Below are 13,960 nucleotides of genomic sequence, written 5' to 3'. Positions count from 1 at the left end.
GGTCAAAACGCCGGAAACGAGCGTGGGTGCGTCGGCTAATTCCGTCCGACGTCGCAGTCTGGATGCGGATGCTGCTGCTGCACGTTTGTTGTGGATGATTCGTGTGTTACTGTAAAATGTAAGTTTTACTACTATCAGAGCTTCGTATTTAAAATATATATATATTTAAAAACATGTTCGTAAAAATAATATGAGGTTGGAGAGTGGAGTATTATTTGAAATACACAGATATAGGTGACTATAAAGCTGAGAGTGAGTGTGTTGTTGACTTTGTTTAAGTTACTTGTATTAGGTTTATTTTGTTTTGCTTTGTTTTGACTAAAGAGTAGTGATGTAGTAGTGAATAATGGAGTGGGAACTGAAAAGCTCGGCTTCCTCCTGCTCCTTTTTTAGGCAGAATAGTTGTTTATTGATTTGAATATTAGTCTTGTTTTTTGGGGGACACTATAACACGTGTTATTCATTTCATAATGTATTTTCTTCTGTCAATCAATCAATCGATGAAACGAGGCTACCACAGCACCAGTGGGGTTTGATTAGGAGTTAGTTAGCTTTGTTTTCAGATCAGAAAGAAGAGCTAAACCCTGCAACTTAGCTCAGTGACAGTTTATTAGCTGTGTCTTCCCCTAAACTTATTATAATGTTTTTAAAAGGCTCTGTTAAATGACATCATGGAGGCAGCGGATCAGACAACCTGCTCAGAGTTTGTCGACTGGGAAATCGACTCCATTCAGTCCAAATGTGATGGATTAAAACAGGAGAGACAACTTTCTGCTTCACAGAGGAGATACTACAGCTTCTGCAGGAGGAAGGTGAGCGACAACATAAAAACACTGTATTTTACAGATCAGTGAACACATTATAATCTCTCAGTAGGTTTACAAACTTTACAGATATAGCACTGAAGAATAAATCAGAATTTGGTGACAGTTTTTTTTAATAAATTAGACCACAAGAGCTTAGATAAAACATCATGTAATTTCTTTTTTCTTCTTTATACTTCTGCTTCTCTGCATTACAAATATTGTGCTTTTCATAAATCTCAAAATCTTAGTGTCTGGCTACCTTGATAATTTTACCATAATAATACAAAAATAATCAATAAGTAGATTGTTATTTATTATCATAGTGTATTTAACGTATATTATTAAGTAAAAGTTTGAATCAACATATCAGGGTATTCTTTTGAAACAAGCTTCTACTAGAATAACTCATATCTCAAATGCTTAAGATGTGAAAAAATAAATAATTAAACAAACAAATTTGATAGAGTGTTAAAGATAGATGAATTTAGACTGGTAAATAAATTGGGGCAGTATATTTGCTGACAGTTCATTATATACTATGTAGTGACGATTTCTTGAAAATAATGTTTTGGGGATCTTTATCAAAAGTTTAAGTCGTAGTTTATGTAACGTAGACTTATACTGAGATATAATAATATCAGTTTTGATGAATTGGGCCATACTGCAACATGAATGAATGAATTTTGTGGTCATGAGTTAATAAGCATTCACTTGGACTCAAGGATGAATGGATTAAATTTAGCTGGTTAAAGATTAAAGGTCACAAACACAGTCATGGCTGGAAAATTCACATGTTAATTAACTGTAATAGGAGCTGTTATAGGAGACATACAGTCATAAAATGATCTAACTCTAATAATAAATCAATCACAAACCAAAAAGCTTAGAAACTCTTCACTCTTTCTCTTCTCCACAGTCGTTTGCTGCGTTTGTGGCGTCAAAGCGAGCCGGCCGTGCAGAGGAGGAGGAGGAGGAGGAGGGAGGGGCGGTCTCGTCTTGGTGCTGCTGCGGTCAAACCTTCAGGGAGCATCCTGCCGTCCACAAACACGTGGCCCGGACTCACGAGGCTGAGATAAAGCAGCTCACACAGGCCACGTACGAGTGTTTGTTACGGCAGCTGGAGGACGAGCCCGAAGCTCAGCAGCCGAACGGACAGAGGGCCGGCGAGGAGGACGACGTCTCTGTGTGGATCCCCGACGTCAGCCACGTCTCTGAGGAGCAGCTGCTGAAGTAACTGGTCCACTTTAGTAAAAATCCTCCTGTCTGGGTTCAGTCATCAGGCCACTCGTGTCTTTGAACTGAGAAAATCCACCTCAGTTGTGTTGATTTATGAATTATAAATCTTTGTTTTCATAGAAATCCTGAATTCTCCTGACGTTCTCTTGATTTTCCCTCAGGGGTCCTGGAAAGGTGATCCTGTATTATCACTACTGTCAAGTGGACGATCCACACGTCGTCTGTGCCTGGCAGAAAGCTTTGTGCGAAAAACTTCATTTAACGGGCAAAGTAAATACATTGTGTTATTCTGCTGCTAAAAAGACACACTACAGATTAATTAGTGACTATAATTTTAACTTGACTATTATTTTATGCATTAAAGCAGAAGTAAGCGATCCGGTTGTTTTGGCTAATGCTGCGTTCCAGGCAGGCTTTTGAAACCGTAAATTACAGCTTCAAGTCACAACTTACGATTTTGTAGCGTTCCAGGCAACCCACTCGTGTTTTTCCGACCTGTTTTACCTGTGAAAGTCACTATAACGGCCACTCGTAACTTCCGACCCGTGAACTCGCACCAGATCGAACTGGTATGACTTCACAGGTCGGAAAAACACGAGTTACGGGCTGCCTTGAACGCACCATAACAGTCCTCGTCCCTACGTCACCACATTCACGGCGTCCCTTGGCTGCACACACAGCCCTGCATGCCGTTCTCTCTCCTCATTGGATAAAAACTGTAGGATACGAGAAAAGTTTTCTCCTCGGCTCAGAGCAGAGCAGAGTGACTGACAGACCCGTGTTTCAGTCCAAACACTCTATGTAAGTGATTGCTGTCGGAAGATATAACTATTTAAGACTTATATTAACACAAATATATCGCTTACTTCTGCTTTAATACAATTTTATGCATCAATTTATGTCCCTTTAGCAAAAACTCCTGTGTAAATGTGACAAAGTGCAATAGGCCCAAGAATGGATGAATGAACTATAACACAGGCACCTTCACATAAATTTAAATGTTCATATCTTTAGTCATTTAATGAATAGAAATATTATTATAGAACAGCACAAAGTTGTAAAAATAATTGTTTTACTGTTTGTACAAACTAAAACAGCAGAAATATGTAAGAAATTCAACTATAATACAAGCTTTTTTCATGTAAAAGGAGTTTATTCCAACTATTTTTTGTCCCCTTTTCACAAAAAATATAAATAATGTATGTGAATTATTAATAATTTAGTTATCAGCTTATCAGCATCAGTTTTTACATGTTATATAATGTAATTGATAATCAATCAGTGTTCACAGACGAACTCCACAGGTTTATTAACATGTGTCCTGCTCCTCTTCTTCAGGTGCGCGTGGCGACTGAAGGCATCAACGGGACGGTCGGAGGCACGGACACGGCCACTGACATTTACATCAGCGCGATGCGTTCACATCCTCTGTTCAAGATGCAGCGGGAGGATTTTAAGGTCAGAATAAAAACAGCAGATGATGATGATAGACGGTAGAGATCAGTGCTTTGTAATGTCACGTCTCAGACGATGTCACCACCTGCCGTTATCCACTGGGTTTTAAGAACAACATCAAACAGTTTTATTCAAAAGGTCATTTTTTAAATTATGATCACAGAGAGTTGTGTTTAATATAAACTCTTCTCCGTGTGTGCAGACGAGTGAAGGTGGTGCAGAGTGTTTCACAGACCTGAAGGTCGGAGTCTATAAAGAAATCGTCCCCATGGGAGTCGATCCTGACGCAGTCTCCTACCGATCAGCAGGTGATGGACTGTTACTGTAATGTCACAGAATTAATATTAACTGTACTAATGACAAACAAACAGTTTTGAACAGTGACTCCCTCCATTCAAAATATATAAACTTTACCATGTCATTAATAAACAGTTTGTACATTTTTAATATTTACACAACATTTACAGTGATGCACATGGAAAAAATGGGTAACACTTTATAATAAATACACACTATTTAGCATTAGTTAAGCATTAAATACTGAATTCATCCTTTAAAACACATGAATACTCATTAGTATGTAGTTTATAAACACAATTAAAAATGTTTTACTCATCATTGATAAGCACTAACTGTATTTATAAACTACATACTAATGAGTATTCATGCGTTATAAATGAATAATTCAGTATTTATTAATGCTTAACTAATGCTTAATAGTGTGTACTTATTACAAAGTATTACCAAAATATGTTTTGATAAGTTGATGCGAAGTCGTGTAGGTTTAAATCTTGTTGTTTTCTTTTTTCCTCTCAGGGATTCATCTGGAGCCGGAGGAGTTTCACAGAGAAGTGGAGGCTCTTTTGGCGAAAAGCGATTTGTGCAACGACACCATCCTCCTCGACTGCCGCAACTTTTACGAGAGTAAAATTGTAAGTAACTTCAGATCAGATAAAACATTGTTTTGCACCTCTGGTACCTGATTAATTATCCAGATTTGATCCTTTATTTACTTATTCCACTTCATTTGTGTATATATCAACATATTTCTCATAAAAATAGAGACTTGTAGCAGTGGGAACACTAGATTCACTTTGTGCCTAAAGCAGAAAATGATGAATGATGTTGAAATGTTGATTTAAACGACTCCCTTTATACCTTCTAAAGTTTGGTTTGTGATGTTTGTGGTTCTCGTCTCCCTGCAGGGACAGTTCACTCAGTGTCTGGCCCCGAACATCCGCAAGTTCAGCTACTTCCCGGACTACGTGGACCAGAACCTGGAGCTGTTCAGAGACAAGAGGGTCCTGATGTACTGCACCGGGGGGATTCGCTGTGAGCGCGGCTCTGCCTACCTCCGCTCCAAGGTAAGGGGGCGAAATGTCTGGGTTTTAAAGGGATAGTTCAACATTTTGGCAAATTGGCCCATTGCCATAATCCCTATAGTCATAGCAGTAGGTTTGTTACCTTTAATTGTCGGTGCAAGCTATTTTTAGAACGGTGGAGCAGAGCCGTGAGCTGCTCAGAGCTACGCTACGTAGGCTTATGGGATTTCTTGGTTTCCCTCATCAAACTCATGAAATACACAATCCAACAACTCCACAACGCTCTGGTGGACAAGTTGTGACCTGCACATTCACCACACTATGAGATAATAACAGAACGTTTCCAGACAGAGTTGTTTTAGAGGTAAATTCATGCAAAACTGCTGATGTGTGTTTCCGTCCGTCGGGGGCAGTTTTTCAGCAGCAGTCTCTGCATTTACCTCTAAAACAACTCTGTCTGGTAACGTTGTGTTATTATCTCATAGTGTGGTGAATGTGCAGGTCACAACTTGTCCACCAGAGCGTTTTGGAGTTGTTGGATTGTGTATTTGATGAGTCTGATGAGAGAAACCAAGAAATCCCATGAGCGCGTTGCCTTCAGGGGCAGTTTTTCAGCAAGCAGTCTCTGCATTTGCCTCTAAAACAACTCCGTTCTAAAAATATCTTGAACCGGTAACGAACCTACTGCTAAGACTATAGGGATTATGGCAATGGGCCAATTTGCCAAAATGTTTAACTATCCCTTTAAACCATAGCACACGTGCAGGCCGCTATGATTATAGCTGAAAATCAGATTCTGTATTTGTCATTCTGTATGTTAAAAACACAGAGAATGAAAAGTGTTTCTCAGAACCAGTGAGATCATAAGAAAACAATAAATAACCTAAGAACCAATAACAGAAACTTAAAATTGTATAATAAATAAAATTAAGTTTTTGAGATAAAATTCTGATATTTGACAAACTTCGTCAACCACGACTCCAAAATATTGTCCGTTTTTTTGTAAATTTTGTAAATGTTTACAGTCAAATGTCTTCATGCATTGTAGGCTCAATTTTTTAAATATCAAAACGCTGGGTGGTATTTTTGTGGAGAACGGTCTGAAGATGCAGTCACAGCAAATTTGGTGTCAGTTGAACAAAAATTGTGGGAGAAGAAAGGTTTAACTAGTTTTACAGGAATTGACTTCATAATTTGCACTGGATTAAATCGTACAAAAGTTTCTAAAGTATTGGGGCAACATTTTGATGAAAGTTGCAAAAGTTTTAAATTTAGACGTTTATTGGGCGAATATGAGGAATATTGACATGTTGCTTGGAGTTGAGTAAATCTGGCTTGGGACTGGAGCTTTGTTCAAAGTACGAGTACGATTTCCTAGGAATAAGAAGAAAACTGGCGAATACAATAAAACAGATTGTCAGGTAACATGCAGATTTCTGTTTCTGTGTCTGTTTTCAGGACGTGTGTAAAGAGGTTTACCAGCTGAAAGGAGGGATTCACAAATACCTGGAGCGTTTCCCCGACGGCTTCTATCGAGGGAAACTCTTTGTCTTCGACGAGCGCTACACCATCTCCTCCAACGGCGACGTCATCTCAGGTCGGTGTTTTCCTCCCTCCTCTTTGGTCTCGTGTTGTGTAACGACAGTCTTGGTCCAACAAAAAGGCCACGACTTTCACTGATGTCTAGATTTTCAGCTTTATTTCTCCTCCTCCACTGACGACGTGACAAAATCATAAGACACCGTGAAAACATAAGAGTCCGTCCGTATGAATCCATTGAGGTTTATGCTCTAAATAAGTAAACACATGAAAGGTTATACTGTACGCTCAAAGCAAATTGTTTAAACAACCAGAAACTGAAATTCAGATGAAACGAAAGCACACTTACCGCATGTGCGCATCTTGAACGCGGTGTAAACGTAATTGCTCTGACCTCGCACCATGACTTCACACCACAATCCCACAGTTCAACCCTCTATGGTTCAACCTCAAACAGACCAAGGTCATGTGACCATACACTGTCCTCAATGTCCTCAATGGTTTTTAAGTGACAACTCAAATTATTTAAAATGTAAACCCTTTTTAAAGGGATAGTTCAACATTTTTGGCAAATTGGCCCATTGCCATAATCCCTATAGTCATAGCAGTAGGTTCGTTACCTTTAACTGTCGGTGCAAGCTATTTTTAGAACGGCGGAGCAGAGCCGCGAGCTGCTCAGAGCTACGCTATGGAGGCTAATGGGATTTCTTGGTTTCCCTCATCAAAAGGTAGCTCTGAGCAGCTCGCGGCTCTGCTCCGCTGTTCTAAAAATAGCTTGCACCGACAATTAAAGGTAACGAATCTACTGCTATGACTATAGGGATTATGTTGAACTATCCCTTTAAGTTTATATTTTTGTATTCTATTAATTCCTATTTATTAACCTTTTAAATTATTTATGAACTCAAATCTTTTTTGTATTTTTCTTATGACATATGAAACATAAATCTACATAAACAATGAAATCTGTAACAATGACCGTGTGTGTGTGTGTGTGTGTGTGTGTGTGTTCAGACTGCAGGTACTGCGGCCGTCCCTGGGACCGGTACCAGCTCTGCTCCACCCAGTTCTGCTGCCAGCTGGTGCTGTCGTGTCCCGGCTGCAGACGGGACGGACTCACCGCCTGCTGCCCCACCTGCCAAACCAAAGGGAAGACTCAAGGCTCTGGGACGGCGGCGTCCACCTCCTCCTCCTCCTCCTCCTCCTCCTCCTCCTCCTCCTCCTCCTCCGCCACCGCTGCTCCACATCACAAGGAGGAGTGTGAGTGCACCGACGGACGACCCAGAATCCCTCAGGATGCGTAGCCACCGGATCATCAGTGTTCGCATGTTCTGGGACATTCAACACAATGTGCAACTCGGCCAGCACATTTTAAAACATTACATTTTTTTAACATGAACATTGAGATGAAGTGAGATTCACTGTATCCAAGTGGTTTCATTGTATTTCACAGATCTGATATCAGATTATAAAACTGTTTAAATACATCTGCACAGTCCACAAAGTTTAATTCCTGCATGTTGTGAAACTGGATGAATGAAATCATCATGAAATATCAGTTCCTGGTGTAAATATGGATGGATTTTATCTTCTTCTTTTTTTATCAGTGCTGTTTTGTGTCAGAAAACACAAAGGTTTCACAGACAATTTTAAACTAAAGGGATTTGATGTGACAAGACAAGAAAGTGCAGCAGCTTTTGGGGTCTTGGTCTGTTTTAATTTGATATTTTCATGTCCACAAATTATATCCGTTCCCTACATGAAGTGTGAGTGAGTTATTTCAGGCACCGACGCTGGATTAACATCGTAAAACATGCGCTTCAACTGGTCGCAGCAAAACGTCTGGTAGCTCTGAGTTTTTTACTCAACCTTTGGTTTGTTTTCGTTGTGTTTTTTTGTCGTATTTTGTGCTGCTGCTGCTGCTGCTGCAGGTGCAAAGGTTAAAGGGATAGTTCAACATGTTGGCAAATTGGTCCATTGCCATCATCGCTATAGTCATAGCAGTAGGTTCGTTACCTTTAATTGTCGGACCGGTGCAAGCTATTTTTAGAACGGCGGAGCAGAGCCGCGAGCTGCTCAGAGCTACACTACGGAGGCTCATGGGATTTCGTTCCTAAATGTTCACTTTCTGTCTCACAGTAGAAATCTTTATTAGCTAAAAAGTACTAACAGGTAATTTATAATATTGGTGAAGACTCAGAAAGTAGACAGGTTTTCCTATCGTAACAATATTTGTGTACATCATCAAACCCTGGCAACGGCTGAACTTCCATGTGAAGTCCTCCATGATGAAGTCACTGCTAGGATACAGAGTAAACATCCTGAGGCACCATCAGGAGATTTTAATCAGAGTTTAATCAGACCATTCAAAGAATGTTATTTTCTTTTAAAATACAGTTTCAAAAGAAAACGTTTTTTCAGCTTTGCGTTGCTATGAGACACTGTACAAGAATGTTTTATTGTTTTAACGTTGCTGCGTTCAAAAAAAAAGTCTCTGGTACCAGAAATACTGTGGGAAAGTTGGGAGGGGGGCAGCAGCTTGGGTATACAAACACATCACATAAAAAAAACACATTAAAACAATACTATTTTTATATTAAAAGTAAAACGTTGAAGAGTAAATGTGTTTTGCAAAATTTGAACCTGTGACTTTCAGATGCAAAAGCTATAAATAACATGTAGGCTACCTGGAGGGAATATACACAACTGTGTATTGTGTCATTATCTGTGCAAACATAAGCAGACTGCAGTGGATTTTAATAGATCCTTTGCAGGAAATTATTGTGTCACAGCAGCGCCAATAGAATACAATAAAAAATACAGATAGGAGAATAAAATAACCAAGGCAATAGTATCCCTATTAAGGATACAGTAACAAAATCTGCATAGGTTATGAGGAGACACATTTACAAACATATTTACAGTAATTCAGTTAGTGTAGGATGAACATTGTACAGGTTGCAGGTGTGCAACTCCATTCTGAATGAATACAGTTAATATGCACATTACAGTTTTTAAATAGACGTCTGTTGTGAATAATAAATCTTTGTTTTATTATTATTATTAAAAAGTGAAATGTGAAATGAACGGTAACGTACACCTGCAGCAGTAGCTCCACCAGGGGGAGCGGTAGGACCGCAGCAGCCGCAGCCAGTAAAGCTCCTCATCAACATCCAGACTGGAAGCTTCATCTCTCCGTGAACCTGGCCGGGCTGCCCGGGTCCTCCTCACCGACCACCGGGCTTTTTCAGCAGGGAAAGGGACGGCGACGACGAAACTCATGTGTCTTTCTTCTTACTCCGCCGTGAACCAGTGGGAATAAGGAGGACCGGTCGGAGGAGGAGGAGGAGGAGGAGGACAGAGCAGCGATGATGTCTGCGCCGGGTTCAACCACCAACCGGAGCGGCTCCAGCTCCGTCAGCTACAACCAGAGCTCGACGCCGAACGGAGGAGCTGCGCCGCCCGACCAGAACGGTACCAGGCCGGGGTGATGCGGTTAGCCGGCACCGCTAGCATGTTAGCATGCTAACGGTGCTAACGCTAATGCCGTGTGATGTCAAAAGACGATTTTTTTTAGCGGTCGCGTTGTTGAGTTTTTATTTCTTCACACATCTAACTCTCTGGTGTTAATAACACCGTTGACATTAACTATAAATTAAATCAACGCGTTAATTCGGTGAAAAAAGTGAAGTGTCAAAGCTAAAGCTAAAGCTAGGATAACGGTAGCTAATGCTGCGTTCATGACAGCTCGGAATCCTGGAAACCCTGAGTTCCTAGTTGAAAGCTTTCGAGACGCACCACGTCAAAATAATCAAAAATATAAGGTGGACTGGGATAAATTCTGCATTCAAAGTGCTTCGCGTAGCTAAAGCATAAATACATTATAAAAGGCAAAAAGCATAAAAAAAATAACAAAAAACGTTTTAATGTTGGCATGTCAATGCATTTGAATTTATGTTTTTGCCGTGTGTTGTTCTGAACGGGTGCATAGATTGTTGTGTGAGGTCAGACAACTGATTATCGAAGAGGTCGAGGTAGATTTGATTCTCTGGCTTCGCCGAGTGGGAGCAGATGGAGGTTTCAAGTAGGAGCTTGGAAAAATCCGAGTTTCGAGTTGTCTTCGAACGCAGCACAACCCCATGGCTGACGTCAGGGAGGCGGGAGGTAGCGGCGCTAACGTTAGCACGCGAAGCAAAGCTAACGCAAAGTGTTAGCCGGATAAGAGCTGTGTGACAGATTGCGCACCATCATTTCATTGTGTTATTTTGTTTAAATATACAATACAATACAATTTATTTAACACAAAATAATTGATTTTTATTAAAGAGGGGATATTAATTAGAGAGCTAACTGTATTAACCCCCCACTGCTGAGGAAACAGCTGCTGCTTGTTGCTTATTGGTAATGATAATCAAATGTATTTATTAATTATCTTAATGCTGCTGGTTTGACTGAGTTTGGAGCCGAAATATTTCACACTATGGTCAATTACAATTGTATTAAACTAACTGCCCTCCTCTCTGTTCCCAGGTCCAGCACAGACGTACCCATCCATGTATCCACCACCTACAGGCTACTATGGTGCCCCACCTCAGCACCAGAGCTACCCCACCATCCCTGCCCACTCCACGCCACCTCCCGGCAAAGCGCCCATTACGAACAGTGCCCACGGTGCTAACTATTACCAGAACAACCATCATCATCATCATCAGCAGCAGCAGCAGCATCACCACCATGTCCCTCAGCATCATGTAGCACCCTCGCCGTATGCTGCTCCTCTCCCTCCTTCGTCAGCGCCTCCGCCGTCAAACGCCCGGTACAACCAACAGCAACTCCAGCAGCAACATCCTCCACCTTACGCCACTCCGGGGTCCTACTATGGACAGCAGGCGTACCGTGCTCCCCCGGCGCAGCAGCACCCTCCACAGCAACAGCAACAGCAACAACATCCCAGTCTGGTTCCTGCAGCGGCCAGCGGCACCGGAGCTCCCCTCTACCCCATCGTTTCGTACCCCTCGGCGCCGGGAAGTAGTCAGTATGGCACCTTGAGTTCCTCGCAGAGCACAGTCTCCTCCTCCTCCACGCCTGGAGCGATGCCCATCCAGATGGGAGCGCCGCTTCATCAGTACAGCACCGCTCAGCCGCCGCCGCAGCCACCGCCGACCTCCACGCCAGCGATGCAGCCCGGGTACGGCGGGGGTCCTCCCAGTCAGATGGCGCCCACGGTCAACGGTCAAGGAAGCACAGGTGTGTGTGAGTGTTTGTGCAACACTGAGCTGTGGAAATCTGGGAAAATGCTGCTCAATCAAATGTATTTGTCCAATAATTCAACTTCAACGACTGAGAAATTGTCATTTTTATGTTATTTTATTTTATTGGATTGGATTGGATTGCACAGCAAAGTAACTAAACATTACACAATGCATACGGGATGGGACACATACTGTAACATACATAGTGCTTCCATACAACACATATAAAATGGTAAAAACCAGTCAAATGAAACCCACAGTTCTTAAATAAGGTAAAGTGCTTCACGTTGCCGTGTAGTGCCGTGTAGTGCCGTAATGGCGGATGAGATGAATGAGTTCCTATATCTGTTCAGTCTGCTTTTTGGTACCCTAAGCCGTCGACCCTCAAATTTTTAACTTTTTATGTCAGAATTATGACTTTAAATTCTCTTCATTATGATTTATCTCATATTTTAATGTTAATGTTTAATGTTCTATCTCACAATTTTTTACTTTTTATCTCATAAGTGTGCCTTTAAATCTCATAAATTCAATTTTAAATCTCATTAAGACTTTTTCTCTCATAATTTAAATGTTTTATCTCACAATTTTGACTTTTTATCTCATAATTGCGACTTTTTATCTCATCATTGTGACTTTAAATCTCATGAATTCAATTTTAAATCTCATTATTGTGACTGAGGGGAAGCAGGATGTGAGGATGTGAGTTAAAAATCTTCTCCGGTGCTTCCCTGAGCAGCGATTTCTCACATAGAGACTGAAGGTAACTCTGCTCTTTCCTCCCTGTGATTTAATGTTTTTGTTTTTTATCCTCCTCCTCCTCCTCCGTCGCTGCAGCCCAGGCCTCGGTCCACCAACAGTACGACCACGGCGGCCGCCACCACCACCACCAGCGGCCTCCTCAGAGCTACGACTCGTACGGCAGCAGGGGTCCGGACGCAGACCAGACGCCCTCAGGAACGCCCTCCACTTCAGTTCATTCCTCACCGGGACGCCACCAAGGTATTTATCACAAAAGTGTTTATTTTAAGACTCATTTACAAATCGTTTTAAGGTTTGTCTTCACTCTGCATCGGCGCTGCTCTTTATTTAAACTGTCGGCGCTATTTATGGCTTTGTATGTATAATTATGAGAGTTGACATGCTGTTGCTATGAAATCATCTGCTTGTTTTAAGATTAATTTCTAATTTTTTTTTAAATTATTATTAATAAGATCGCACTAAAACTACTGTATTTCCAGTACAGTATTTTGAAAACTTTTTCTCCAACCAGATTTTACTTTTATGTTTTGCTGTAGGTGAAACAACAGCGTTTGTTTTATTTCTGTGCTCTCTGTGTGTCCTGGTTTTTGTCTTTTGCGTCTGTTGAGCCTGTGTTTAGACGTACAGGTTGGATGTTTGAAATCCTGCTCCTAGTTCACAGGGCAAATGTGTGTGTGTGTCAGTGTGTGTGTGTACGGTTTACATAACCACAGCTGCACTCTGGAAATGCACCACATGTCGTCTCTTGCACACACTCACACATCCATGCACACAGACACACACACACACACACACACACTCACTCTTTCAAATGTGCAGGTGTGTGAGGCCTTTACACAAATTCGAGGGTTTCAGGCCGGGACTCACCTCCCACCCGTAAACTGACGGTTTATTTCGGTTCAGACTGGTGATGTTTTTCTTCTCCAGCGCCGACTGCAGTTGCATTTAAATCATTACTCTGGTTGCAAAGCCAAAAGCCCTTTTTAAAAGAACAGAAAAAAACGATGCGTAGTCTTTGCATGTACTGTAGAGCGAAACAAAATCTTAGAAATGTTAACAGAGCAAAAATCTATGAGGTTGTTTGACTGTGTGTTGTGTGTTCACAGTTTAAACCAGTGTCCCCTGCTCCAGTGAAAACATGCAGCAACAACAATAACAATAACAAGCGAGCAGCAGGATAAACAAACACAGGCCACACCTCTGTAACAGGCGTGTGTTTAAATACACGCTCGGTCGCTTCTGGTGTTAAATCTAGTGAGCGAATAACTCTTCTGAGCTGGGTCGGTTAAGTCTGAACGCAGCGTCTGTGATTGTTGTGTCAAATTTTGTGTGACGCAATTTGCAGCATTTTGTGAAATATTTCAGTTTTTTTTTTTTGGGTGGAGCTCGGTTGGTTGAGTAATCCACTGGCTGTGAGAAATAATGTCCCACAGGAGATGAAAAAAAACAACCTGCAAATGGCATCTCCATCTCCATCGACTCAAGACGGTGTGTGTGTGTGTTTGGCCTCTGACACTTCACAGCTTTTAAATGGCCGACTTGTTGTGACGTAAAATCTTGTTTCATGGCCAAAAATATCAAAGTGTCT

General features: G+C 41.3%; 2 protein-coding genes across 5 annotated transcripts in view; both read left to right on the top strand.

Annotated features, from left to right (window-relative positions):
* The first annotated feature begins 40 nt into the window (after window positions 1-40).
* On the top strand, window positions 41-7,718 carry tstd2 (thiosulfate sulfurtransferase like domain containing 2). Its single transcript, XM_085789238.1, has 10 exons — window positions 41-118; window positions 654-812; window positions 1,723-2,036; window positions 2,204-2,312; window positions 3,381-3,500; window positions 3,700-3,805; window positions 4,314-4,429; window positions 4,703-4,861; window positions 6,278-6,416; window positions 7,373-7,718. The coding sequence occupies exons 2-10, from the start codon at window positions 672-674 to the stop codon at window positions 7,660-7,662; spliced, it is 1,494 nt and encodes a 497-aa protein (XP_085645364.1). The 5' UTR covers window positions 41-118; window positions 654-671; the 3' UTR covers window positions 7,663-7,718.
* A 1,736-nt stretch (window positions 7,719-9,454) lies between these two features.
* sec24b (SEC24 homolog B, COPII coat complex component) overlaps window positions 9,455-13,960 on the top strand; it is a 35,431-nt gene continuing 30,925 nt past the window's right edge. For 2 of the 4 annotated variants that reach the window (XM_085789235.1, XM_085789234.1), the window contains exons 1-3: window positions 9,526-9,832; window positions 10,889-11,605; window positions 12,448-12,612. In XM_085789235.1, the coding sequence (XP_085645361.1) occupies window positions 9,727-9,832; window positions 10,889-11,605; window positions 12,448-12,612 (988 nt within the window). In that variant the 5' untranslated portion in view covers window positions 9,526-9,726. Of the gene's footprint in view, window positions 9,833-10,888; window positions 11,612-12,447; window positions 12,613-13,960 lie in introns of all 4 variants that reach the window. The other 2 variants (XM_085789233.1, XM_085789236.1) reach the window with 2 other exon arrangements.

Source organism: Trachurus japonicus, chromosome 10 (assembly GCF_045865225.1).
Source record: "Trachurus japonicus isolate A0001 chromosome 10, Traja_1.0".
In the NCBI taxonomy this organism is placed as follows: Eukaryota; Metazoa; Chordata; class Actinopteri; order Carangiformes; family Carangidae; genus Trachurus; species Trachurus japonicus.
Note: the sequence above shows the minus strand (reverse complement) of the source record. Positions and strands in the feature narration are given on the sequence as shown.

Bases quoted from the DNA above. Each gene is read 5' to 3' on its own strand.
- tstd2 (XM_085789238.1), top strand. From the start codon at position 672: ATGGAGGCAGCGGATCAGACAACCTGCTCAGAGTTTGTCGACTGGGAA. The intron at 2,037-2,203 runs GTAACTGGTCCA...ATTTTCCCTCAG, and splicing joins TCTGAGGAGCAGCTGCTGAA to GGGTCCTGGAAAGGTGATCC. The intron at 3,501-3,699 runs GTCAGAATAAAA...CCGTGTGTGCAG, and splicing joins TGCAGCGGGAGGATTTTAAG to ACGAGTGAAGGTGGTGCAGA.